We start from the raw sequence: 23,152 nt of genomic DNA on the forward strand, positions 1-23,152 counted from the left end.
TGTGGCACCTTGGAGACTAACCAATTTATTTGAGCATAAGCTTTCGTGAGCTACAGCTCCACTGAATGCATCCGATGAAGTGAGCTGTAGCTCACGAAAGCTTATGCTCAAATAAATTGGTTAGTCTCTAAGGTGCCACAAGTACTCCTTTTCTGTTTGGTACAGAATACTCTATTGCTGTAGATAAGGGGCGGGGCTGGGCTGGGCTGGGCTGACCCTGCCTTTTCCAGGAAGGACAGGTGCCAGGCTTTACAGCAGAGCTGACGGTTAGTTTTGGGGGCTGGTGTTTTGAGCACAGCGGAACTGCCTGTGACTCTGTGTGTGTGTGTGTGTGTGTGTACTTGAAATAGTGTTGTGCCTTGGTATTTCTGTAACCAGTTAGTGCCTAATTCAGCTTTGTGTTTCAGCTCTGATCCAGCTGAATTGAAATGTGAGCTGTGCACCTGCAGAAGTTCTGGATTCAAACTTTGAGTTATGGGACCCAAATGTTGGCTGGGTTAATTCCGTACTCGGGTGCCAGTGATTCCCCTACTGTTGTCTTCAGGTAGCATCACTGAAGTCAGTGCAGTTTATTCTCAGTCTATCTCCAAAGGTGGTAGGAAGGGTAGAGGGTGGGTGGGTGTGTGTGTGTACACCTGCACACACATCTGGGAGGGTGGGGGTCATGGTATGAGGAGTAAGTGTGTAGATTTTGGCTTTTAACCCTTAGCACCAGTCTCTGGGCATGTCACCCTGGCTCCATTCTCTGGTCTCTGCACCTAGACTGGTGGATTAAGGTTTAACCTGCACTGATGAAAGTTGACTAAATGAATGATGCACACAGCTTAGAGATACCCATGGCAGGCTTTATGACCTGGTACAGAGATCCTTGCCCCTGCCGCTGATTCAACTCCTGGCTCCATAACGTCAAACCCAACATGACCGAGAAGAGGTCACTGTATGCCAACGTGAGGCTCAGATGTCACTCGTTACACACAGCCGATTGTGAAATCCCATTAAAGCTGCCAACATGTAGCCTGCCCCATTAGAACTTCAGAAGCATGAAATGCACCCTGCATTGACAATATATTTTGGTGCGGGGGGGGGGGGGGGGGGTGCACTGCAGTTAGACACCCGCAGCTGGCCTGTGCCAGCTGACACAGGCACACAGGGCTCAGGCTGTGGGGATGTTTTAATTGTGGTGTGGAAGGTCTACACCAGAATGTCTGGCTTGGGCTGCAGCCAGAGCTCTGGGACCCTCCCACCTCACAGGGTCCTAGATTCCAGGCACCAGCGTTTACACTGCAGTTAAACAGCCCCACAACGCAAGCGTTGTGAGTCTGAGTCAGCTGGCACAGGCCAACTGTGGGGGTTTTAGTTGCTGTGTAGACATGCCCTTGGAAATACATTCTTAGGTCTCTGATAACATGTTGGTTGATTAATTAGACTTAATGTTTTAGTTTAACAATCAAGTGTGGCTTGTGGAGGGTTGTGAAATCCAGTCTGGTGGTCAGGAAGCTCTCTCAGGTGAGGGCCTGTGACTTGTACGGAACGTAAGTGTCTCGTTTTAAAATAAGAACTTGGCCTCTGGCATGTAGTGTTGAAAAGAACCTTACAAACATGAAGCGAGCACAGCTGAGCCAGTGTTGTTTACACACACAGAGCAGAGGCCCTGGAGTGACATCTGGGATCTGACAAAGCTGCAGCAGGTTGGCTGCTCTTTCTAACCCTGTGGGCAGCCATGAAAACCGTCAGCTAGGTCAGTTTAGTACAGCTGCTACTCCATAAGACTGAGCAGCAGTAGGGTCAGGAACTGTAGGAAGACAGACAGGATTTATCTGTACTACAGACTACAAAGCCTGGACAGTGTAGCTATGCCGGTAGAAACCTCTAGTTGCCCCAGCTGAGTAACCAGGGAGGTAAAGGAATGCCGTTTCCTCCTGTCCCCTGCAGACTCTCTCACAAGCATGAGGCTTATGACCTTTGTAATACTGTCACCACATGTACTGGAGGAAATCCTAGCTGCAATGCCCCTCCTCTTGCCCAGTTAGTGTAGCTGAATGAGTCAGTCCCTGTATGCTCTGGCTCTGTTCCTGATCAGTACTTCACCCTTTATGGTCTGAGCAGTTTCAGGACAACTCCCTCACATGTTGTGCAACCTGGACCTTCCTCTTACAACATCAAGCCATTCCCTCATTCTTGCCAGTATGTGCTCTTGGTTAATATGTAACCAGCTCCTCCTGCTGCTTTCTGCAGAGCCCTAGTTTCCCGAGCAGTGACCTCTCCTCTGGTTTGGCGAGGGAAGGGAGGTGGAGTTGGAAATTGGGTCATTCTCATGGCTAGGATACTGGTGATCCTTGTGCTGACTTAGTCACATTGACTCTCGTAACCCCACCACGCAATCCTTTTGACTTTGTGCCTGGAGTGAGACAAAATGGGCTAAACCTCTGCCTCCGATTCCTGCAAAGAACGAATTGGTGTGTGTGTTTGTGCATGCTAGTTCTGAGCAATTGCCAGTCTCCTGTTCGTTGCTCTTATAGTAAAATGATCTGTCAAGATGCAGACTTGCATGCAGCCTGGGTTGGTAATCACTGGAGGTTTCTATTTGAGTGTGTGGAGCACTGGCTCATTCGGACACCTTGAGAACCAGAAAAAAGGAAACTTTATTTGTAGTTTCTCAGTGTGACAGGGTCAGGCCGGATGGCTACAGGAGAATTTTTTGTTTGTTTTTGGGGGTGGGGGTTTGGTTTTTTGCAGGAGCATTTTCTTTATTTACATATAGAAAATATTTTCCCGAAGCGTCATTTACTTCAGAGGAATGAACCTAGATGAGTGGGTGGCACTGATACCAGGTCTGCCAGGTGTTTCACTGGCTTGTAAGTGATGGAAAACTCACGCAGGTAGTGGCCAATCATCTCGGGCTTGATTTCCACCTGGCAGATATAGTAGCCCCAGGTTAAGTAGGTTCTTTTTCCCTGGGTAAGGTAACGGAAGGTTTCTGAACAATCAGGAACTTTCTGGAAACAATTAAGGCAGACAGGCTGATTAGAACACCTGCAGCCAATCAAGAAGCTGCTAGAATCAATTAAGGCAGGCTAATCAGGGCACCTGGGTTTAAAAAGGAGCTCACTTCAGTTTGTGGGGCACGTGTGGGGAGCTGGGAGCAAGAGGCGCGGGGAGCTGAGAGTGAGAACGCGGACTGTTGGAGGACTGAGGAGTACAAGCATTATTAGACACCAGGAGGAAGGTCCTGTGGTGAGGATAAAGAAGGTGTTGGGAGGAGGCCATGGGGAAGTAGCCCAGGGAGTTGTAGCTGTCGCACAGCTGTTCCAGGAGGAACTCGAGACAGCTGCATTCCACAGGGCCCTGGGCTGGAACCTGGAGTCGAGACCAGGCCCGGGTTCCCCCCAAACCTCCCAACTCCTGGTCAGACACAGGAGGAGCTGACCTGGACTGTGGGTTCACAAAAACGGCCAAACTGAGGGCTGCCGTGAGTCTCCGAGGCGAGCAAATCCACCAATAAGCGCAAGACCCACCAAGGTAGAGCAGGAACTTTGTCACACCAGACAGGAGCCATTAGCTTCACCCTGGAGGCCAGTTGGTCTCCTGCAGGCCAGTCCATGGGCTGCGATTCACTGAATTAAATGACAGGTTTCAGAGTAGCAGCTGTGTTAGTCTGTATTTGCAAAAAGAAAAGGAGGACTTGTGGCACCTTGGAGACTAACCAATTTATCTGAGCGTAAGCTTTCGTGAGCTACAGCTCCACTGAATGCATCCGATGAAGTGAGCTGTAGCTCACGAAAGCTTATGCTCAGATAAATTGGTTAGTCTCCAAGGTGCCACAAGTACTCCTTTTCTTTTTACTGACTTAAATGAATCTTATCTCAGTCCCCTTCTCTGTGGGTCAGTGTCCCTGGTGCAAACCACTCCTGCAGCTGGAGGAAGTGGGGCTTTCTCCCAAGTCTTGGCGTAGACACTGTGCGGGGTAGGCCACAGTCATCCGGACTGACCGGCCCTGCTGTGTTGTGATCAGTGCTATGCAGAGGTGCTCACGTTGCATTACCTGGGCTGTGTCTGGTAGATAGAGGACTTGAGTCTTCTAGCACCAGTCCTGCCGATATCAAACCACGTCTGGTATTCTGCTGACCTGACTAGTTTGGGGAGTGAGTGCTGTCCTGTCAGTGACTCCCGCTGGCTCGCTCAGCATCTCTCTAGTAACCCTAAATCAATAGGATTTAGTAATGATCCAGGAGGAAAAGTTGCCCTCTCCTGACCTTGCTTCTGTCTAGGAAAACAAGTAGCTGCTGAGTCGGGCTAGTCAGACGCTTTGATCAACTTTGTTAATAGCAAATCGTTTTTTGACAAAATGAGAATCTTTGCAGAAAGCTGCTGCTTTTCTCACTCTCGTTTTTTTGTTTTGTCAGAAATGGCTTTGCCTGAATCTGGTGTTTTGACCAGTTGAACTCTTCCTGTGGGAAAACTTGAACATGTGAAAAATTGTCAATTTTCATCCATTTTCTGCAGGGGAAGAACCGGTCCTGACCAGCCCTAGTGCTGGCACAGTGCCCCATGTATTCTCCCTTGGGTGTGGGTGTTGTCCACCTCTGGCATGCCACTCAGCTGGCTGTAAAAGCCCCAGTCTGTTCAGTCCAAACCAAAACTACTTGCAGAGTTCTCTCAAATTTAGTTGGGCTTTTGAGGAGACTGTACCATCCTGAGCGTGCAGGGCTTGGGAAGAACTAAGTGGTCCCCTCCCAGAAGCCATGCTGTAATGAAGAGAATCCAGGTAGAGCAGGAGAAATGCTTGGAGGGGTGTCCTAGTGGATAGAGGATGGGGACTTGGGAGAACTGGGTTCTATACCTGGCTCTGTCCCTCTTCTGCTGGGCTTGGGCCTCAGTTTCCCTATCTATAAAATAAGGATAACACTTACCTCCTTTAAAGTGTTCTGAGGTCTGCAGATGAAAAGTGCCGTATAAGAGCTAGGTGGAGATGATAGGGAGGAGAGAAAACCCTAACTTGTAGTATGGACAAGAGTGCTTGTGACCAACTGCAGGCATGCTGGCTTGTGTGGCTAAAACTCTGCTAGTAACCAGGGCAGCTGACCATGTCTGCCCCCTAACCGAGGCCTAGCTTGGGACATGGGTGTGTGCGCCTATGTTTTGTTTCCTATGGATGGTAGGAATCTCTAACCATGTTGATGATCTGCTTTAGCCAGCCTCTGTGCAGAGCTGGGAGGTAAAGCATCCGGGAGACTGCTGCTCTGTGTGAATGCCCCTGGACATGCTGGCTCACGCTGAGGTGCTGTGTGAAATCAAATGCATTGAGCCAAGGTACGTGGGGAGGTGGGCGCAGCTGCACAAACAGTTGTGCTGGCAGAAGCTGCCATGTGGGCGAAAACGAAACTGCAGCCTTTGCCCTGTCTGGCTACAGAATTGCTGCTCCCTGCCCATGGAGAGTTGGCAACAGTGGGAGCTTCGGAAATGGCCATCTCTTTTGCTGGGGGGCTTATTGGAGAGTGAAAATGCTCAACCCAGGCAGTCTCAAGCCTGGTGCAGGGGAGGTGGGGGGAACTTCCGTCTCGGCAAGCGGGGCTGTGCCTGGCTGTCTGGCATGTTCATGTGGAAAGGTGGGAGAGAGCTGCTGCTGCCCGTGGTGTGAGAAGGTCTGGTTAGGGTGTTCGCTCCTTCTGCCCCCAAGCTGAGAGCCGCTTTAACAAGACACCCCTCCCTCTCCTTCCCCTGCCAGCATTAGGGGAGCATGAAATACTCGGATTCCTCATTAACCTTCCCAGGTTCCAGATGTGCTGTCACACCTTCATCTTCATCATCCTCCCCTGTAGGTGGCAGTAGCTGTACACGCTCACGCACACCTGAAACAGCCAGTATGCGCTGGCCAGCTGATCTCTGGGCCCCACACTCCAATTCTGTGCTCGGGGGACCCTGTCCCACCACTATGGCTTCTAAGCGCAGATCCAAACACACACTCTTCTCTTATTAGATCAAGTCTTTTGTCTTAAACAGCGTGCGTGTTACAGTGAGATTCTCTGGCACTTAAGCACAGAAAACAAAATCAGCTCGTGTTCAAGTGTTTTACACACACACCCCATCTCTCTTATCCCCTACATCTGCTGAGGGAGGCTGTTAGCTTCCAGCACACTCCCAGCATACGCGCTTGCTTCCTCTGCCTCTCCGATGGGGACGCCTACTGGCTGCGCCATCCCCTGCCCCCCCATAGCTGTTAGCATGCAGGAGGTGAAGGGCTGAGCGTTGGAGCAGTGAAATGTGGGTTTTATCCAGCACAGCAGGCTCTTTGCATAGGTGCTAGAAATGTATGGGCAGTTTATCTCTGGTAGCTGCTGAATGCCCCTGGCCCTGTGTCATTGCTCTGTTCGTCCCAGCGCTGTGGCATGCCGGGAAGAGGGATGGGAGGCTTGCAGTTGGAAGTTCTGGTTTTTAACTGCTAACCTTAATTTAAATGAAACTCTCACTTGGCACTTAATTCCATAAGGGCTCCACCCAGCTGTGTGGGTGGTAGGAGCAGCACCCTAATCTCTGCTTGCTGGCAGGAAGCTTGTGTGCATCCTTGTACAGGGTGGGGTCTTGGTTCTTGAGTCTGCACCAGTCATCCTGTCTCTGTTCCATGGAATTCCCTCAGCAAATAGCCAAACTCTCACTTTCTTTACTAGAAACTAATCCAGCTGTTTCCAGATTGCTGTAAATTGGCTCCCTTGGTTTCAGAAACAATGACTGCTTGTGCTGTAGGGCGCTGAGCCCAAAACTGAGTCACATCGTCAGTGCTCAGCCCAATGTCTTGTCACTGGGTGCTGAGCTCTCCTGAAAACGTGGCTCCTGCCCAAAGAGCCCGCAGCCTAACTCAGTAGGCAAGACTGAGTGTGTTGGGGAAACCCAACAGTGGGGCTAGCATGGCCCATCTCCAACAGGTTCAGGAAACAACTTTTCTCTTGCCAGAACTTCTGAAGCAGCTCTTCTTAGTGTAGCAATGGGCAATGCGGCTGGACCCCAGTACTTGTGTGGGGAGCCCCACTGAAGCCAGTGGTGCTCCCTACAGATACAGAGCTCTCCTCTGAGTTCATTGGGGGATTGTACCCTTGCTTCTTTGTAAAGAATAACTGGTAAAGATGGCACTGAGAAGGATCCCAAGCTGCTCTGTGCCTTCCCACAAAGCTCTTTGGAGTGAGCATCTCTCCAAATAAGTTGCATTAGGCAGATATCTCAAGTAGCATTACATAATGGCTAATGTACCGTGTCTAGCATTCTTGCATGCTGGAAGATGGCAGGTGGTGAATCTACTGACCTGGTTCCTGTAGTGGGCTGTTTCACTAGACAAAGCTTTCCCCCTGCAGATGGCGGTGTCTTACAATGATGGTGCAGATAGATGTGAAGAGAAATAAACAAATATGACTTCCAGGGAGAGGTCTACAAAATCCTGTAGTTTGTGTGTTTGATCATTGAGCTCAGTAGATAACTTGTTTGCCCTTTGCTTATATGGGCCTTTCAGTTATGTAGCTTGGACTGAGAAAGTCAAAGCAATTTCCCAGACTGGGGAAGAATGTCACACCTTTTTGGAGCACAGCAGGCCTGTGGCAGAGTGCTGGCGTCAGGGGGCGAGCAAATGGTAGTTTGATTGACTTGCCTTGGCACTGAAGTGTCCTATGAGGGGTTCACTGCTTCTCTGCACACCTCTGATCTGGGAGGGCGACTGTTCTGCGGAGCAGTGTGCTGTACTGCACAGAAGGAGCTGGTCCAAAGGTACCCTTGTGTAAGACCTTGTGCGGGGAGGCTGTCGATGAGGGTGGGGTTATGTGACAACTGTTTGGGACAGGAATTGAAGGACGTTACATCCTCCTGCCCCTCCTAATAAACTACAGGGCAAATGAGGCAGCTTCCAGCTCATGCAGGGATATCCCAGGACATGTGTGAGAGCAGGTAAATGAGAATCTGCCTTAACAGATTCTTTCTCCTGCACTAGTGCTGCATCTTCCACACCGTGATGCAGACACTATCGACTCCATGAGACCTGCTGCCCTGACCTCTCTCCTCTTTTTTTTTCTCTATGCAGAATCATCAAAAATATCGTCAAGAGCTTCAAGTATATTTATGGCCTGAGGTTTGAGACAACAGGTCTGGAGAACTTCCAGATCGAGGAGCCATGTGTCATCGTGTCAAATCATCAGAGCATCCTGGACATGATCGGTGAGTTGCTTGGGTTGGGAAAGAAGCTGTCTCATTTGAAAGTGAACTGTTGGGTGCACCTAGCTTTGCTGTTGGGGAAATCCTGCGCTTGCCCCTGATTTGGGGAGTCTCCAAGCCTTGTAGTAGAAGAGGCTCCAGGAGACCTGTCTGTATGTCACACAGTGCATTGGTCAGTTCTGCCTACAGGAATTGCCATTTACGATGTTGAAAGCTACAGCAGTGTTTGGAGTGGGGAGATGCACAGTGTAATGGGGTACTGGGTGAGCAGGGAGGGGTATACTTGCGGTTGGGCTCTCCCCACAGAGCAGTGGAAGTGCTGAGCTCTGTAGCCTGGTACGTAGTGATCTAGGTATTGCCAGACTGGATCAGACCCAAGGTCCATCTAGTCCAGTATCCAGTCCATGACAGTGATCACTGCTAGATGCTTCAGAGGCAGATGTAAGAACAGCAGTGGGATAATCAAACACAGGCACACAAGAGGGACTCAGTGTGGCTTACAGCAGGGGTATGAGAGTCCTAGTTTGAATGGTCACTGACTGGCTTCGTGCCCCCTCGGGAGAAGAATGTGGCTGCCCCCCCTTTTTCCTTCTGCCCATGCTCTCTAGTGATCCTCTGCAGGATACTTGTTACTACAGCTCGCTGAGGCTCTGAACAGGTTTAGCTGTACCACCCCAATTACTGACCCATGGCAGGCATGGGTCAAGTCTTAGCCTTCAGTTGAGTGGAAAGGTTCTTCTGCCCTTGCCCTGAAATAAAGGCCAAGGTCTCCCCATGGCTTAGGGTCTGTTACTTCATTCAGAACTTGAAGACTGTCCTATTAGGAAGGTTGGCTTGCAGCCCTCTGTCCTGCAAAGACAGAAAAGGCCAGCCAGGCAGTGAGGTATGTGGAGTGACACCTGGAGGCCATACTTCCACTTTCTCCAGGTTGGGACAGTAATTGGATCCTGTGCATCATCCTTCCATGGGTAGATATGCCAGCTGGAATGCCTCTTGTTGCACTGTCTGGCTCGCTTGGGTACGTCCCAAAGGTTTGTTCATCTTAATAGATAACGTTAGCATGACAGGGGTAGTGAAAGGGTTTTAACAAAAAACCACCAGAAAATAAGCTAATGGAGCCCTTCAAACAAGGGAGGAGACTGTGGTACACCTACTTTCTAGCTGCAACCTGTCTGGTGGCTCAGCAATTGAGACGACATTATTATTATTATTATTATTATTTTATTTATCATAGTGCCTTAGCCTGTCATGGACCAGGAAGCCATTGTGCAGGTGCTGTACAAACACAACTAGAGTCTAGGATCACCTGTTTCTTCCAAAGGTGGTGGTGTTGTAACCCCATCTTGCAGACAGGGGAGTAAGCAGGGAGGGTCTAAGGCAAAGTGAGGAGTGATGGCAGAGTTGGGAATAAAACCGCAGTTTCCTCCATCGCAGCGCGTTGCTCCAGCCATTGGCTCCTGCTGCCACCCTGTAAGTGTAAAACGTAAAAAAAATTGCCTTTCTGGGCTGCAGCCCCTGTTAGAGAGGAAGAGGCTCCCCTAGCCATGGCAAGCACATGGGTCCCTTCTGCCATGCTCCTGCTGCAGAACCTAGGAAGCCCCTGCGGCAGAGCTGTTGAACAGGTGGTTATTTTACAATGTCTCTTCCCGCCCACGCCCCCTTCTCATTCCATCCTCTTATGACTAAGTCTCTTCGGTGTCTAATGCCTGAAAGCTGCTGAAAGACACGTGGTGGTTTGCGAGCTAGCGATGCTTCTGAATCAGCAAGGGATCATCTTTGCAAAGCTCTCTGGCTGCTGCTGCCCTTCCTGTACATGCAGCCTCTTGCACCCATTCACTTTGGGTGCTTGGCAGCAAGCCTGGGTTGGGTCACGCGTACACTGCCAATCTGGTTTGTGGGTGGAGAGAAGGGTGTTCTTGTTGTCATGGCTTATTGTGGGTGGGCTTCTTACACTCTCTCCCTTCGCCCTGGGCTTAGGGTTGATGGAAATCCTCCCAGATAACTGTGTTCAGATCGGCAAGAAGGAGCTGCTGTACATGGGCCCTGTGGGCCTGATAATGTACCTGGGTGGGGTTGTCTTCATCAACAGGAAGAGTACGAGCAATGCCAAGATAGTGATGGCCCGGGTTGCCCAGACCATGCTGGATGAGAACGTGAGTACAGTATATGCCAATAGGCTTTGTGAGTGCTGGGCACAGCTTGCATTTGTTACCAAGTAGAGGGCTGCATGTGCCGGAATATTAGTCGGACACTGGATTAAGGATGCGGGAGGGTGGGATACTATGAGAACTATTGTCTGACCTGTAGTACCTGGTGGCTAGTGTAAACTTCAAATGCCAGCCTTGGCTATAGCTATATCCTGCAGCAAAATCTTCTGGGGGGGTTCCAAACAACTAGGAACAGAGGCATGCTATCTATGATCCGACAGAACCTTTCTAGAGAGGTTGTGGGTTAATTCTACAGCTAACTTTTGGTGTGCCAACAAATGGACTTCATGGTTTATCTCACTGTCTTACAGGTGAAGGTGTGGATATACCCGGAGGGCACGAGGAACGGGAATGGTGACTTGTTACCGTTCAAGAAAGGAGCTTTTCATCTCGCTATACAGGCACAGGTAATGCTGGTCAGCTTCTTTCACAGGCCAAAGCACTAAACGGGCCTTCCAGTGAAAGCTCTACCTATGGTGACCAGATACTGGCAACACGGGGTTCTTTAGCGGTCCAAAATGTGACCATGATAAAAGACACCCTTTGAAGTGAACACTGTCTTCAGAGCACCCAAGATAATAAGTTGCAGAGAGAAGCAGCTTTCTCACCGGGCTCCCAGAAGTATGGGAGTCTCCTTTGAAAATGGCACCTGAAACTTTTTCAGATAAATGGGTTGGTGGGGACTGCCCTCCTTGGTGCATGGGGAGGAGATGATGGCCAGCCAATACCATGGCGTAGCTAACGTTCTCCTCCAGGACAATCCCATGAAACGTGATCAAATTCTGGCTAACTTGGCTCCTTCTACTACTGGCTTGCATTATAGCTTCTAAAGTCATAGTTCTAAGTCACACATCTAGCCTGCAATAACTTGGGTTAGAACCCGCCTTTGTCAGTTAGATCCCTCCTTTAGCCAATTGAATCACTTCCTCGGTGTTGCCTGCTCTACAGTGCACGGTGACCCGGCAGGTGCTGTGGTGTCTGCGTTGTTTAGCACAGTGCAGGATGGGACTGATTGATTAGTGCCATATCTTGGAAGAAACCAAGATTAAAATGTGCTTCGCTACATACAAATGCTGCATAACCGGGTTTAAGGCCTTCTCCGTGTTCCTGCAAGTACCAGAACTGGTGACTCAGCAGGTTCTGGAGAACAGCCCTGTACTGGGAGGTCTGGGGAAGCAGCTTGTCCAACAGTGCTGAAGGCTGCAACGTTTCTTGAGTGATCCCGCAGAAGGTGCAGGTGCTGCCTCTTGGTGGCCCTCCAGCAGAGTACTCCTGTGGGGCAAGCCTGAAACTTGAAATAAAAGGCACCTTGGAGTAGCTGTTAAATATGGCGAACTATGGTGGCTTTAAACCAGTGGCTCTCAACCCTTCCCAACGACTACCCCTTTCAGGTGTCTGATTTGTCTTGCGTACCCCCAAGTTTCACCTCACTTAAAAACCACTTGCTTAGCAAATCAGACATAAAAATACTTTCTTACTTTTTTACCATATAATTATAAAATCAATTAGAATATAAATATTGTACTTGCGTTTCAGTGGGTAGTACATAGAGCAGTATAAACAAGTCATTGTCTGTATGAAAATTTAGTTTGTACTGACTTTGCTAGTGGTTTTTATGTAGCCTGTGGTAAAACTAGGCAAATCTCTAGATGAGTTGAGGTACCCCCCAGGGGTACGTGTACCCCTGGTTGAAAACCATGGCTTTAAACCCCCGCCTCTACCAGATCCATCAGACTTAATGGTGACTGAGCACAGGCTTCAGTGCACTAAACCTTAGGCTCTACATGCAGCAAAATGTATTTCCCCCTCAGCCCTAGATGAGCCAAACCATTTAAAAGCATCTGGGATGGGTTTGCAGATCTATAGATAGGACAAGCAGTTGCTTCTGGGAGCATCGTTCCTCTTGTATATTTAAATTTGTTTGTGCCAATGGCTACCTCCTTCCTGGGGATGAGTTACTATGAGGACGAGAGCCCCTACTGCAGGGTGTGATCTAGCGAGCACCGGGGCAAGGAGAGCATTGGATGCCCCATCTTGCAAGCTTGTCAGTGTGGGGCTCCTATAAGATTTAATACAACCTCAGGGGTAAAGAAATGAATCCAAGTCCTTAATACTGGAGTCATTGTTAGTGCTTGTTCCTTTAAAGCAGCTTCTGGACTCCATTTCAATGGAAATGGCTGGTCCTTCCTGTGTAGCCTGTGGCATTGTTTTATAGGGTCTTCAATGCCGTCTCTTTCTTAAAATGACAAGATCCTTGAGTGGCTAACAAGGGAGCACCCAGAACAGCTCCTTATCTTAATTGTTGTTGTTTTCTAGAATTGCTGAGTGGGTGGGGTAGAGTGACCAGATAGCAAGAGTAAAAAGATCAGGACAGGGGGTCGGGGGTAATAGGTGCCTATATAAGAAAAAGCCCCCAAAATTGGGACTGTCCCTATAAAATTGGGACATCTGGTCACCCTAGGATGGGGTCTGGCCTACCACTGTGGAGCAGATGCTGCAGCAAAGGTGGGTTTAGGGGAATTTTGAGGACCTGGGAGGATTCCATTCTGCTGAATGGGGACCAATTGCAGTAAGCTAAAGGTCTCTCAGTAGATTCCAGTGTCGACCTCACCTCTAAGCCCTAAGGCCATGCCACAAGGATGTTGTCTCAAGCTAGCACCATACTGCAGTTCTGCTATTAACTGGGGCCCAGCAGTGTAGCTTATTCTGTAACTCTATCCACTAGCCACTTGACTTTCTCTCAGCGATATCTGCCCATACATGTGGACCTAACTCTAACACCCGGCTGGGGCAAGCCAGAGGTGAACTTCCCGATCTGAATTTTTTGCCAGAGTACTCAGCTGCTTGGGAGAGATGCATGATTTAGCTTGAGCAACTGTGTTCCCTGCCCACCCTCCCCAAATCTGTTAACTCTTCCCCTAAAAAGGCTTAAATATTTTAGGTGATGCCACAGAGGATAATTTAGACCAGATTTTTGGCCTAAATTATCCTAATTTGGATAGCCATCAGTTACTGCCTCGCCAGACAGTGCGAACAGTGTGACTTGCATCTTAAAATTGGGGTTTCCCTTAGCACATAGACAGGCCATGGGGAAATCCTTGAACTTGCGTGACTTGCAGGCAGCCTTGCTTCCCTGTCTTAATCCAAGAAATGGCTCTTGGCAGGTATTCTGCAGAAGTTGGACCTGAACCTAAAGAGACAAGAGTTTGGCCTAGATTTAGGCTGGTAGAGATTGGGAGGACAAAATCTTGGACTGCGTTAGTTCTCCTCTTCTTGGTCGTGCTTTGGTCTTGCACCAGCTCTCTTGTATCCAAAACAGGCCCCCAAACCACAAACCGCAACCTCTCCAAAGCTTTGGGAGCAGGTAGGCATGCATATCCTGGTTTAGACACACCAAACCTCCACAGTGTGACACTGGCTCCATAGCCAGACATGCTGTACTCTCGGGTTTTTTTCTTTGCATATAAAGATCTCAAGCTCAGATACTACAGTGGTAGGTTCCAGGGAGAAACCATAAGACTTCGGCGCTTTGGGCAAATGAACTTCAGTCTTGCTGGCTTAACCATTGCTGGCTTATGGAGGTGTCTCTGCAAGCCCTTCTTGGCTGCTGAACTGATCTGAACCTCCAAAACCAACAATTGTTCCGGTCTCATTTGTGGAGGGCGGATTAACCACCAGTGAGTGTTACTCTCTGCTGCACTAGAAACGAGGCATGTTTCAGAAGCTGTGCCACTTGAGGGCTGAACATTTGGTGCTCTCTGAGACGTACAGGTGTCTGATTTCTCGCCACTCCCAAAGCAGAATCCTTTAGTGGCCCCAGCCTAGTTGCTGACCATTCATCTGATCTTAAATCTCTGGGCTTTTTTTTTTTTTTTTAAAGCTTTTAAGCTCCATGCTGGTGAAAGATGCAGCACCACAGCCCAGGGAAAGTATCCTTTTCGATCTCCAGTGGGTGTGGTGCAGGCAGCAGCCGTGCCAACTTACAGCCGCTATCTCCCAGGAGAAACTTGTCTGCAGCCCTAGAAACCGAATACTTCCTGGGGCTTTATATGCTAGTTGCCACCCCTTCATTCTGAAATGGCTGCTGCTAAGCATCTGACAGCCCTGTATTTTGAATGCTTATGTATTCCTCCCAAACCCCAATGACACACAGGGAGCATGTGATTCTAGTCAGCCATTCCTCAGGCCTTGTCAACCCTCCAAATGCTTTGCCAGTATAGCTAGGCTAACGCTACCCGCAGTGTAGACACAGTGAGGTGGCAGAAGGAGCTGTCTGCTGGTGTAGCTAAACCCCCTTCCTGAACAACGCTAGCTGTGTTGACAGAAGCGCTCTTTTATTGACACAGCTGGGTTCTACGCTGTACACTTTTGCCAGCATAGCTAAGTCGGCTGAGGGGGTGAGACTTTTTTTCGTTGCATGCTGCTAGCCAATATAGCCCAAAACTTTGTAGCGTAGACTACGCTCCAGCGCAGAGGGCATCCGTCCCGCTCTCTGTTGTGGCTGTTTCCCCAGGATGCACAACTTATACAGGCTGTGGTCTGGATCGTTTAATTTCCAACTCTGTAGTGGTTGGTTAGAGGAGTTTATTAAACTGTAACATGGTAGGTTCTACAGCTGAAGATCCACTCCTGTCTGTCATCTAAAGTAGTTATCTTTTGTGACCATTGTACTGTGACCATTTTTCTCTTTACCCAATTCTTTCTTTCTTTTTTCTTTTTAAATACAATTTAAATGGTCACCAGCACACTGGAAGCGGATAACGCTTGCAGTGGTGCAGTGGCCTGCTGAGCAGATACATGGAGGATTCTAGTTTCCCAGGCCACTACTTTGGAACTTTATGAAGTTCACTTGAAGCGGAGTAGCTAGGCCGTTTTCTCCCAGATTTCTTCAGGCTTAGGAAGTCCTACCAGACTCTGAAAACCAAACACTGTACTGCTTGCTATCTCAGGTCTATTCTGTGTTTGTGGAGGGCATGATGTTTGTACGTAAACAAGCTTCAATATACCAGGAGCAGAAGGGACCATAACTGACAGTGAAGCAGAAAATATTGAGATTGTAGCTCTTAATCTATTTCCTGTATATTTGTCTCAACCTCCTTGATCTCTAATGGGCAGATCAAACCCAGTGTGGAGCCTGTGACTTGATTTAAGCCAATTGCAGCTAAAGACTACAAATCAATGTACAAATTAACCATCCAGTAACAAGTCATTAAAGATGGATTTCTAGAGACTGGGCTAAGGACAACATCTGACAGTGTGGCTGACTTCATTTACATTCTCAGTAAGTCGCCAATGATAGATCTTCCGTATTGTGCCGGATTAAAAATAACTGCCTTTTCTTCTCCATCTTTCTCTGAGAGGCATTGCCTTGCTCATAAATGATTGCAAACAGTGATTCCTGTTCCTAAATGTTTAACCAGCACTAGCTGGCCTGCCCCCTCTTGTGTGCTCAGAGGCATTTGCGGTGCATGTTCGAGCTGCTTTTCAACCTAGGGAGTTGCAGGGTTAAACGTGGCTGAGGAGGATGGTGGCTTGAGGAAGCTTTGAATTGGGAGAGTAACTTTGTGGCTAAAACACTGGCCTGAGACCTCAGGTCAATTCCCAGCACTGCTGCAAGCTCCCTGTGACCTTAGGAAAATCACTTGGGCTCCACAAAGGTGTGGCAGTGTCTAATTTTCATTGATTTCAATGGGAGTTAAGCTCCTAATACCATTCTGAAGATCCGGGCCTTAATCTTTTACTCCATTTTACATATGGGAATGGAGAGAGTAACTGTCTCCTACCCTCTGTGTTCTTTGGCTTTGGGGACTGTAGGCTCATCAGAGTTAGGACTCTGCTCTGTATTTGTAGACAACCTAGCACAATGCGGGCTCAGTGTTGGTGGGTGCCATGCTATTGTAATACAAAAAACCTCTTTAACTTTCTGATACTTTTTTCCTCCCCTTTCAAGGTTCCAATTATTCCTGTGGTGTATTCCTCGTTCTCTTCATTTTACAATCCAGCCAAGAAGCTATTTACATCAGGTACTGTACTGCTTTGAACCCCTCTTGTTTATGGGTGGACTCTGTGTTTCTCGTCTCCCAGCAGAAGAAAAGCTGGGCTCAAGGCAGAGTTGTTGAGACACCTTTATTTGGGCATTCCTGTCACAGTGGCTGTCCTCTTACTAAGTTGTGTTTGTTCAGTTTCTTGGAGTCTTCCAGAGCCAGATTGTCCAAGGCACTCAGTAGTTATGATCAGGGCTAGACGGTTTGTGGTGGGTTTTTTGTTTTTTTTTCCCAGCAGAGCTCATCTCAGACAGTGCTCAGTCAATTGAGCTCTCTTGACCATCTGGCCCTTAGGTGCCCAAATAGGAGCTCAGCTCTTCTGAAAAGCAGCCTCCAAATCTCCTTCACTTAAACTGTTGCACCCTGACCCCAGTGGTGAGAATAGCATATGGGCGAGAGGGGGCAATGCTTGGTGCTGGGCCAGGATTGTTTCTATGTGCTGTGTTGGGCCAGCTGCTCTAAGATGAAAAGCAGGGTGCATTTAGGCACCTCTGGGGACCAGGGATCAAATTCTTGCATCTTACAAGCGTCTTAAGCAGCTGCTAACCTTCCAAAGCCCCCCAGATTACTTGGCTCAACAGGCAGTCTCCCCTGGGGGGGGTAGAGAGGCCCAGGGATAGAATGTCAGGGGATGCTGTCGGTGGGTCACAGTTCGCTCTGGCAGCATATCGTATGCCTGGTTCCTTTCAGCTCCTCGCTTCAATGAGCAAATCCAGTAAGGAGGCAGTGACAGCAGCAACTAGAAGCTTTTTAAGATAATCTTTGGGGAGAAAATCATCTGCTTCTGTCTCCTTGCTCTTTTCGCTTACCGCCAGGCCACTCCTGTCCCAGTGTCACTCATCTGGCGTCTCAATTCTTCTCCCATTGTCTGCAGGTTTAGTAATCGCCCTGCTGGGCTTGTCCTCCAGAGGTGATGAGCCTTGGGCTAGGGGGAAACCCTGATTACGAGATCTAGGCAGTTGCTCTTCAGGCAGGCATTGTGGCCCAGTGTTTAGAGCACTGCACTGGGATTTGAGAGACCTGGGTTCTATGCCTGACTCGGCTACTGGGTGATCTCAGGCAAGTCACTTCCCTGCTCTCTGCCTCAGTTTCCCCATCTGAGGTCAGTGTCCTCTCCATTTTACAAAGTGCTTTTTCAAAAGGAGATCTTTGGATGGAAAGTGCTATGTAAGAGCTAGGCTGTGGTCTTATTACCTAAAGAGGCAGCTCTGGACCTGTGGTAGAAATATCTCTACAGAAATTGGGGCATAGGGAGAGGGGTAAGCACTCTGCTGCACTAGAGAATTGGCTGAGGCATGGACCGGTTAACTCTCGTCTGGCCCATACTTGCAGTAGATGATGGACAAAAAGGGAACGTGTGAACAAAGCACCTGACACTATTGTGTTGTGCACAGTCGGCAATGTCCTAGGCTGTCGTAATCAGCAGATGGTTCCTGTGCTCCGGACTGCTTCCCCAGCACGAGCAGGCTAGGTCACTGGGTTGGCTTTTTGGCTGACCTGTTATCTCAAGAATATCAAATGCACCTGGTCCTGTAAGAGACAGCACCTGAAGGGCTCCTGCTGCCTCCTAAACACACTCTTGCAAGGTGAGGCTGGAGTTTCTTTAACTGATCGCTCAGGAGCTTTTGGCTTCAAAGGAATGAATTGTAATTCTCTCCCCAAGGACTTCCTGAGTGTTGTCCTAGCTGGGTTTGGCAGCACCTGCTCTGCCTGACGGCTGCACCCAGCCCTTGTGACAGTAAAGGGCACCCTGAGAACTGAGTAACTAGGAACTTCTTTCAGAAGTGGCTATTTGTTACTTTTCTTGAGTGGGTACTTAGCAGTCCTGTTGAGTCCCCTAAATGCCATTGCATGCCAGAGTGGTTCCTGCTGCTTCAGAAGAGAATCTGGGGGGTATGTGGCTTGCTCTAGCAGGCTTGTTGCAACAGCAGGGTCTGTTGGTTTAATTATCCAAAAAAATCTTGCTCTGCACAGCAAAAACCACCACCAGAGAACTGTACTGCTGGGCAGCCATGGGGAGGGTTGCTGGCACTTCTTACAGTCTGGGGAAATCCAAACAGGATTGCATGGGTTCCAAATGAATGTGTGCCCCCATGGGTGGGAGGGTTAAGGGGGAAATATCACCTAGCCAAATCAAAAATGTGATGACTTCAACTCTGAGAGCCAAGTGGCCTGGCCTCAAGTGAAGCACCTTGGCTTGATTGTGGCTTTCAATGACCGGGACCTGAGCAGATTAGATAGGCCAGAGGGTGTGTAGCTCAATTAAGGAGCAGAAGTAGTTTACTTGCAGAAGCAAAGCTTTAAAGATCGAGTGGAAGTATCTTGTTTCAGACCATGCTCTTACTGTGTATGTATTTAACTTACCCCTATGATCCCACCAAATACCTCCAAGGATCTAAAGGTTCCCAGAGAGTAAGATCTTGTTCCAGGTGGTTCAATTCACTCCCTAGGGTGAGGCCTAAGACACACTTGGGTATTGAATGTAGAAATGCAAAACCCTGGGTGTCACAGGCCTTGTATGTTGCGTAATGTTGATGCTCATGACACAACACAGGTCCAAGAAAATCTGCTCTGTTGAATGCTAATTGCCACTTGCTTGTGTATGTAAGTGGGTTATGCTGTCAGAATCCTCTCTAGAATCTTTGTTAGTAACAGCTACAAAAATTACCCTGCTTTCTAAAAAGTCACACCGGTGACCTTTTGCAATGGACTCTAATTGGAGGCTCTTACGGACTCTGCCACTAGCCTGGTGGGGACAGGGAAAGGAGTTGCAAGTTCTGCCGGGCTAGTCTGTTTGCAGCATTTCCTGCAATAGGAAGCCATGAACGCTTGGAGTCTGGGTGCCTGCTGCCAGGAACTTGTACACAGCCTTGTGACACAGATGAAAATGAGCTGTCCCCACTAATGGCTGTTACAGCTGGTGTAATGGTGCACTAAGACTGGATCCTGGTAACTAGCACATGCGAGCTTTGCTATGCTGTCTGCTCTGGCCATGTCTGCTGGGCTACCGGGAGTTGTGAAGGTGGGGATTATAACTGGTGTCTTAGTTATAGGGAGGGTGGAGAATGGCCATCTAATGGCCAAATGCAGAACTTAAGTTCCTTCTCCTGTTCCTAGGTAAAATCCGGGTTGAAGTGCTCCAGCCAATTGAGACCAAGGGCCTGAAGGCTGAGGATGTCACGGACCTCACGGAGAGATGCTACTGCACCATGCGGGAGACCTTTTTCAGACTGTCTGGCATGGCGAATGAGGCGAACGGCTCAGGGCAGGGCCCTCAACAATAGTATTCCCAAATAGCAGGGACTGAAAGGACTTATTTCAATTGCCAAAATATCCAAGGGGTTTCTCCCCGTCGTTTGCAGCAGGTTTGGGCAAATCCTAAGCCTCTGCTTAGGGTAACCTTAGTTGACAAACACCATTTGTTGGGCCAGTTCTACTGTTCGGTGAATCTCTTGGTGGGTTCGTTATCTCCCATGGGGAAGTGTCTCCTGCACTCAGTTTCTCAAACACCCTTCAAGTGCTAGTGAAGCGCTCCTGTCCTGATGCCCAGTGCAGTGACCACTCTGAACTCTTCTGCAAGCTCAGGCCATGCAGCTTGGACAGCAGGTGTTGCAGAACACCACGTTAAGGTCCTGGCATTGATGCTGTGAGCCTGACACTTGCCAGAGCCAATCCACTGGCTGCCGAAGACCGTGTTAGGTACATCTTTGCAGCCTCCAAAGGATTAAAACTTGCTTTCATCCTGTCCCTAGCTGTTGGTGCTTGAGGAGATGAGGGTGGGAGCAGTTACTCAGACAGCGCTCTTCATGCGGCTGCACTGCACTAGTACATTCCCAGTGCTTACGGGCAGAGACTGATGCCCTAGTGAGAAGTCTTGCTCACCCCTGAAATTCAACTTCTGAGGTCTCTGCCCAGCACTCAGTTTCATTCTTTCTCGCCTCCGACACAACTTGTTTTTTGCTGAATCAACCGGTTGGGTGGTTGTTTAAAGACCCACTAAGCATCTGTGATTCTGCTCAGACAAAGATGGGAGACCAACCGCTCACCCCTTCCTGATGGAATGGCCAAGTCCTAGGACGTAGCAGGGAACTGAAATGTCCAGGATTCTCTTACCAGAAGTCCTGGGGCAAGCTTTAGACAGATGTCAGTCCCTTATTTGCTCTCCAGACAGAGTGAATTCCCCACCAGTACTTCTAGCAATCTTGCAGCCTAAGGCTTTCTTTAGGTGGGCCTCTACACGTGCTTCCTTTGGGCTCTGCTGGGCTAGGACAGGTGTGCCTTATGGGGCCAGCTACTCTTGATGCTGTCCCTTAATGAAGTCAAGTTTCCATGTCCACTGAGTGGACAAGCTCCATGTGGACTTATTTAGGGGTGGGGCAGGAGCGGGAAATGTGGAGACCTAAAAAACCCAACCAAACCTGCTGTATAGTGTCTTAGTAGGTTTTATCCAAACACTTAGCATCCCCATAGAGGTTTGCTTTACGGCAGCCATCAGGCTATCTCTAAACAAAATCCCTGGGGTTTGTAAGTGATGCATGAACATGCCAAGAACTAAACTAAAAGAATGAGACAACCCACAAAGAGACAGGGACTCGTCTCTGCTCATCCCCATTGTTTTGCATTACAGCCAGCATCCCTGACTTAGTATAGAGTCTCTTACTCCACCTGATGGCTTGCTTTTAGCATAGTGCCAGGTATGATGGGCTGAGGGAAGGGTAGATGTGGCACTTCCTTGGTATTTGTTGCAACACTTTCAGTGCTCAAATGTTTGTTTTTGTTTTTTTTTAAATTGTTTTTAATCTAGGTTTTGTACCTAGATTCTTTGTTGCTGCTCTTGCTTCCTAAGGGCTATCCTGTGCTGTTCGACACATTGCACATCTGAAGCATTGACCAAAAGACAGTGCCTGCCATACAAACACGTCTTGGAACGTTCGCCTTACTAGGACTGTTCGTGTCAGTTGCAAAAGCCATGGTGTTGGAGATGTAAAATATGCTGGATGGGAGAGGGGTATGATGGCCCTGAACCAGTGTTTCCTTTGGTCTGAATTTACCAGCTGGGAAACAGTACCTGGAGGGATTCCCAGAAACTGAGTTTCAGACTCTCCTCACCCAGCAGTAGAAATGTAGAGCCCCTCTCAAAGGGAGTAACAGCAGAGATGTTTATGCTCTCTGGGGGAGCAGGCCTTAGCCATGAAAATTCCCAGGGATTTGATGAGAGGCCTTGTCAGCTTGAGGCAACATTCCCACAAAGACAGTGCATCTCTTCTTGTAAAGTAATCTTGTGCAATGTATTGTCCCCAAGCCTCCTGCTCAGTGGGTGGCAGTGGAGATGATGCTGTCTCAATCACTGAATTCCTGTTTTTTCTTCCTATAAAGGACACCAAATCTAATGCTTAAAAAGCACTAATGCAGAACTGGGAGAAACCAAAGAGAGGATGCTGGGGGTAGGTAGCTCCACATGGTTCAAAGCTGTAGCTAGAGCTGTGTTTACAAATGAATATTGGAGCATCAATCTGGTACAATCCAGATTTCAGAACTGAAAAGCAGGAGGGTTTTCTTCTTCCACTGGTTCTGTACTGAAATCAAAGCAGCACTTTTCCCCTTCCATAAGAACGGCAGACGATGTGGCTATGTAATTGAGGCAAACATCCAGTTCTTGTGGAGATTTCATACCCTCCTGCCCAGCAGCTCCGGTCCGGAGTGAGCAGTTGGGATGGTAAAGTCGTAACGGGTGGATATTTTTCTTTGGCCAATGATGACTCTGTATCAGATGTATAAATCTAAGTCTGTCTGTTTATGACGGAGGTGGGAAAAGAGCTTGAGTGTGCACAAAAGCAGTTGTCTGCTGTTCCATTCTTTTAGTTGTGTTTAAATGTATGTTTGATCAATGTACATTCTTATAAAGCAGTTATTTAAATAGAAAGTCTTGTGTGGGGTTTATTCGAACCCAGGTTGGGTTGAACTTATTGACTGGAGGAGCTTTTCCTGGGGGTGGGGGAGTGTACCCAATATTGTCAGTTTCCCCTTTGGTATCTGAGAATCTGTCGCTACCCACACTTTTGCCCCCTGTGAGTGTGGTGAGGTAGTGGGTGAAGAGAGCTGTGTCTGGACCAAATCTGTAGGCAGGTTCTGCCACTTCCACTCTCAAATGCATCGCTGTTAGTTTGTGCACAATACATGTCAAAGATTGCATAACCGTAGGGCTCACTGCAGAGATCCTGCCCTCACTACCAATTTTGTAGAAAATCTTTAGTGTTCTCACAACCAAGCACTGAACAGCTTGGGTGAGGTTGGCCAAGTGAGCTTCCTGCTGCTAACAAGCTGGACTGAATGACTCCTGCATAAGGAGTGCTTTTGTCCAAGCTTTGCAGGGAGGATTTGTTTAAACAGGGTAGTGTGTGGAGCCCTACAGATCCAAATTTTGGATTTGCATCCGCTCTGCCATCCACAACTGCAGAGATCTGTGGATATAAATCCAGTATCTGCAGACGGGTGGGGCTCTGTATGTGCTATATAGTAACATGCTGTATGGACATAGCTACAGAGCACTGGGTGCCCGAGTACTGCCTGGCATACAATCCTTTTCACCCAAGTGTGGCTGAGGTTCTGGGAACACAGCCTGGGCTCCCTTCCTCTTAACCCAAAGGTAAGTACCTGCTCCTCCCCACAAAAGCACCAGAAGGAGAGATGAGCAGCAAAGATCTGCTGGTC

At 48.6% G+C, this 23,152-nt stretch overlaps 1 protein-coding gene across 3 annotated transcripts in view; it reads left to right on the forward strand.

Moving 5' to 3' along the window:
* Positions 1-22,364, forward strand: part of AGPAT2 (1-acylglycerol-3-phosphate O-acyltransferase 2) — a 29,061-nt gene extending 6,697 nt beyond the window's left edge. Inside the window, exons 1-7 of one of the 3 annotated variants that reach the window (XM_043530750.1) lie at positions 4,613-7,749; positions 7,869-7,926; positions 8,060-8,193; positions 10,168-10,343; positions 10,709-10,804; positions 16,348-16,420; positions 19,559-22,364. In XM_043530750.1, coding sequence (XP_043386685.1) covers positions 7,653-7,749; positions 7,869-7,926; positions 8,060-8,193; positions 10,168-10,343; positions 10,709-10,804; positions 16,348-16,420; positions 19,559-19,725 — 801 coding nt within the window. In that variant the 5' untranslated portion in view covers positions 4,613-7,652 and the 3' untranslated portion in view covers positions 19,726-22,364. Of the gene's footprint in view, positions 1-4,612; positions 7,927-8,059; positions 8,194-10,167; positions 10,344-10,708; positions 10,805-16,347; positions 16,421-19,558 lie in introns of those variants that run through there. The other 2 variants (XM_027823547.3, XM_037879619.2) reach the window with 2 other exon arrangements.
* Positions 22,365-23,152: the final 788 nt, after the last annotated feature.

This window comes from Chelonia mydas, chromosome 16, assembly GCF_015237465.2.
Source record: "Chelonia mydas isolate rCheMyd1 chromosome 16, rCheMyd1.pri.v2, whole genome shotgun sequence".
Taxonomy (NCBI): Eukaryota; Metazoa; Chordata; order Testudines; family Cheloniidae; genus Chelonia; species Chelonia mydas.